General features: G+C 34.7%; 1 protein-coding gene across 1 annotated transcript; it reads left to right on the top strand.

Moving 5' to 3' along the window:
• Positions 1–966: 966 nt before the first annotated feature.
• On the top strand, positions 967–1,479 carry LOC133694355 (uncharacterized mitochondrial protein AtMg00530). The gene is given in 4 exon segments (XM_062115852.1): positions 967–1,018; positions 1,146–1,271; positions 1,274–1,324; positions 1,327–1,479. Coding segments are annotated over 4 exon segments (381 nt in total). The 3' UTR covers position 1,479.
• Positions 1,480–4,106: the final 2,627 nt, after the last annotated feature.

Raw genomic sequence — 4,106 nt, 5'->3', positions numbered from 1 at the left:
TCTTTCTTTCATTATGTCTAGCTAAATTAATTATGTCAAGGTGAAAAGGGTACACTAATGGTGTAAGAATAAGTATAATATAAACTTAACATGGACCTTAATGTTGGATACTAACATGCTTTATATTTGTTATCTTGTTCAGTTTTAATACTTTGCTTGTTAAATGGTTAATCTAGATTTATGTTGTATAACACTTGGTACAACAAATACTTGGCACTTTCATAGCCCATACTGTATGGTATAACCGACACCTGAGCTATGAAAGGAACTTGATTTGTTGTTAACATAAGTTATAATCATGAATGTCTGACAACATTTACAAGTATTAGCATTATTCGAATAAGATAGCTAATGTAATCATGTTAACAATTTATAATCTGATTGGAACCTCCTTGTGTGTGGTTTCCAATTGAATAATAAGGGTTTATACTATACTTGTTTGAAGTACCATTAGTGGATCCTCTAACCTTGACATTTGTTGTTATCATTGTTTAATCCTTACGTTAATCTTTCATCTCAAAGTTCTCATCGACTTCTTCCTCTTCTTCTTCACTGTTATTATTATTATTGTTGTTGTTGTTGTTATTGTTACTTTTGTATTATTGTTATCTATAATTTATACAATTAACCTCCTTGTGGTTCGACCCCGGCCTTGCCGGGTTATTTATTACTTCGACACTCCTGCACTTGGGAGAAGACATCAATCTTTTGGTCGTGTCACTCCTAGCGCGTCATCGGACTGCCAATGAATAGCACCCTTTACACGATAATAAGAAAGATGAATTAATCGTTCCTGCATGAACGTGTTGCATCAAAACTTCCCTCTTAAAAGGACTATCTTCCTCCCTTACTCAAGTAGTAATAACAGGGCCTTAAAAGAAAAGTGCAGATAATAAGGCCATTCATCTTAACATCAAGCGTGTTGCCTCTACTGATCAAGTGGCAGATATAAATGGCTCTGTTGCAATGAGAGTAAGGGCAACACCAGGAAAGGGGATTCATTCACCTGCTTGTGATAGTTGGAAGGGACGCTAGCTATATGTTTAACACATGCAAATCGAAGTTCCAATCGAAGGCACTTTGTTGTGACCGAGGAAGGCTAGTCAGAAGGACCAATGACTACTTACTTTTACAAAACCAGTGAGGACTTAGGGCTAACCCCGACTCTACGGTTGAAAGAGTAGGTGGTGCTACGTCTTTATGCTTCTTTCTTTTGCTGCTGATCTCACATCGAGAACAACTCCTTGTTCAAGGCAGATGATCCTCCGATTTCGAGAAATCAGTAAAGCGGGAGGCCCCTCGACTCACCTCTCTATCTATAAAAACCCCTCCCCAGAGGAGAACTGAAGCTCCAGGATGAGTATGTCCTAGATTCCCGGATTCATTCTCGTTCTGATCTACCATAGAATTTTCAGAATCTACAAAAACATTATAAGAGAGGGCTCGTAATGATCTTTGAGAAGATCAAAAGGTGCTGAAGTGGCAGGATAGGGATGGGATCTATAGGTTCTTTGAAAATTAATTGTCAATACTGGTATAAATGTTGAACCTGCAATTAGGCTGGTATTTAAATATCTGGAGTAGACTAGGAAATTTTATTTTATTTTATTTTATTTTATTTTGTGTTAAATAATTGTTAAAAAAGGGGAAAGAAAAAATTTAATTAATCCAATGTTTTAATTGCATATGAAAAATAAATTATTTCTGCTTGTTGCATACGACTCAATCCTTACAAAAACATTGCATTTTATTTATAAAAAAGAGAAAATATTTTAGCATTGTTTTACAAAAAAAAAAATGTATTTCTTTGCATTTTTGTGGAATTTACAACAAGTTTGTAAAATTCCTTAAGGATTTGGTCAATATTTCAACAACCTTAAGTTTTCTTTTTTTCTTTCTTTGAAAATTAATTGTCAATATTCTGATATAAATGTTGGACCTATAATTTGGTTGGTATTTAAATATCAGGAGTTGACTAAGAAATTCTTAGATTTTTTTTAGTAATCATAAATTTTAATTAGGGGTATTTTATTACCATTTTATACGAGTTATGAGAAACACTTTCATCTTACAAGATAGGTGAATCTTGTTAAAGCACCTCCATGGATTCTTCCTATAAGGATTTATTTTGGCATACGAGCCCATAATAAATTCAAGATGCTAGTTTTGTTGATGAGCATAAATCTTTATTCTAAGCCATAAACGGATAACTGGTTAGGAACCCATCAACATCTTTAAATCACATCCAGACCACACAATGCAACTTATCTCAGTTAAGGTGCATTTGGAGTGCTAATATTTTTCCTAGCCACAACAATTCCCTTACCTTGTAATTTTTAAAGATCAATCCACTTAGGTCTTCTAGTGACCTTAAACCAAACAACTAGGTGACGACTCCTTAACCCTAACGACGTACCACGTCGCACGCGCACAAGCGATAAAATGGCGACTTTGCTGGGAACTTTCTATTTTTTACAGTATTGGACTAGGCTTTGTGTGTTTTAAGTGATTTGTGTTATTTGATGATGTGTTTAAACTTTTGCATTTGGCTTACTTCTTTTTTTACTTATTTACACTTTAGCATGTTTTATCATGTTCATGCATGTACATTAGATATGAATGAATGTCTTCATGCATCATTAGTCTATTTGTAACACATTGTTTTAGAATTCACACACATAGAAACTTCAGGTTAAGTAGGTGGAAGCGGTTTACCCTATAACTTTCAGTTATGATTTAAGTTCGTGAAACCATTCGACTCTTTGCTGAGTGATTGGACTGATGGTGATTAGTATACATATCATCTCACTACTTAATGAGCCCCTATATTACCTTCACGAAGGTAATCACTAGGACAACAAGAGACTCTTTTAAAACTAGATAGTGCTTACATCAATGTCTCACATAAAAAGACATAAAAACTGTATATAGGATGTATGTTCTACAATTAAACACTGTTGCATTAAGACATGCCAAACCCTAAAAAGCATCTTGAATTGCAGGACCTAGGGCTGATAAAATGGTCATCATTAAGGAGATGACCTCTATTGAATACGGGTTGGACTTTGAATCCTTATAGCTGTTAAAAGAAGATTGCTTAAGACTGGATGATAGTAAATTATCACCCATAAAAAATATGAGTTGCTCCAAAAATGACTTGAAAAAGCTCATCTCACACATGAAAAACATCCACGAGGATGGGTTTTTAAAGAAATATAGAAGGATAGTGGAAATCACAAAGGTGTCCATGCAGAATTCAGCAATTAAAGCCTTGATGTATTTTTAAGACCCTGAGTACCAGTGCTTCACTTTTGGGAATATAGACATGTTTCTTACTTTGAAAGAGTATGGTTTACTGACTGAAGGCCCTCGAAATCTATACAAAGTCTACTTTCATCAAAGATGTGAAAAAGTGTTAACTGAATTGGCCTAATTGATCAAAGTTTTAGGTCTCCATAAGATATTGTAGAAAAGTGTTACTTACCTAATGTGAAAGATGATCAAAGAGCTATTCGAAAGGAGGAAAAATTGCTTTAGAATTGTTAAAGAAAAGGGAAAAATACTTGCTTTAGGAATCTTTGGTTTAGTGTTATTTCTAAATCTCATTGGAATAATCAATTTAGAGGCGTCTGCAACTTTTATTGCATATGAAAACACTTAGATAAATCTCACTGCGACGATACTAGCAAAAACTATCTTGATGCTTAACCATTATAGGAGCGTTAGCAAGGGATCGATGAGATGTTGTGAACATTTGTTATACATATGGCTGATTAACCATATAGAAACCAAGAAGCTGGTATTCAACAACTTCTTGTGGTTTAGTCAAAAACCATTGGAGATAGTTAAAGAAGAGGAGTGGAAAGACCTGAGTGAGAAAAACTAGAAAGTAAAATTACAAGGAATCCTGTATGGAGAAGTAAAATGGAAAGCCTTGTAGATGAGAGCAACAAATTGCTTGATGAGTTATGGGCAAAGACAATGGGTGTCTCTGATGGGAGTGCCTGGATATGTCAGCTACGCACCCGTTTTGGTTGTAAGGCAACTTGATGGCATACAACATGTGGTAAGGATGGCCAAGTTATTATTCAAAGACTAATATGTTT

Source organism: Populus nigra, chromosome 5, assembly GCF_951802175.1.
Source record: "Populus nigra chromosome 5, ddPopNigr1.1, whole genome shotgun sequence".
Taxonomy (NCBI): Eukaryota; Viridiplantae; Streptophyta; class Magnoliopsida; order Malpighiales; family Salicaceae; genus Populus; species Populus nigra.
Note: the sequence above shows the minus strand (reverse complement) of the source record. Positions and strands in the feature narration are given on the sequence as shown.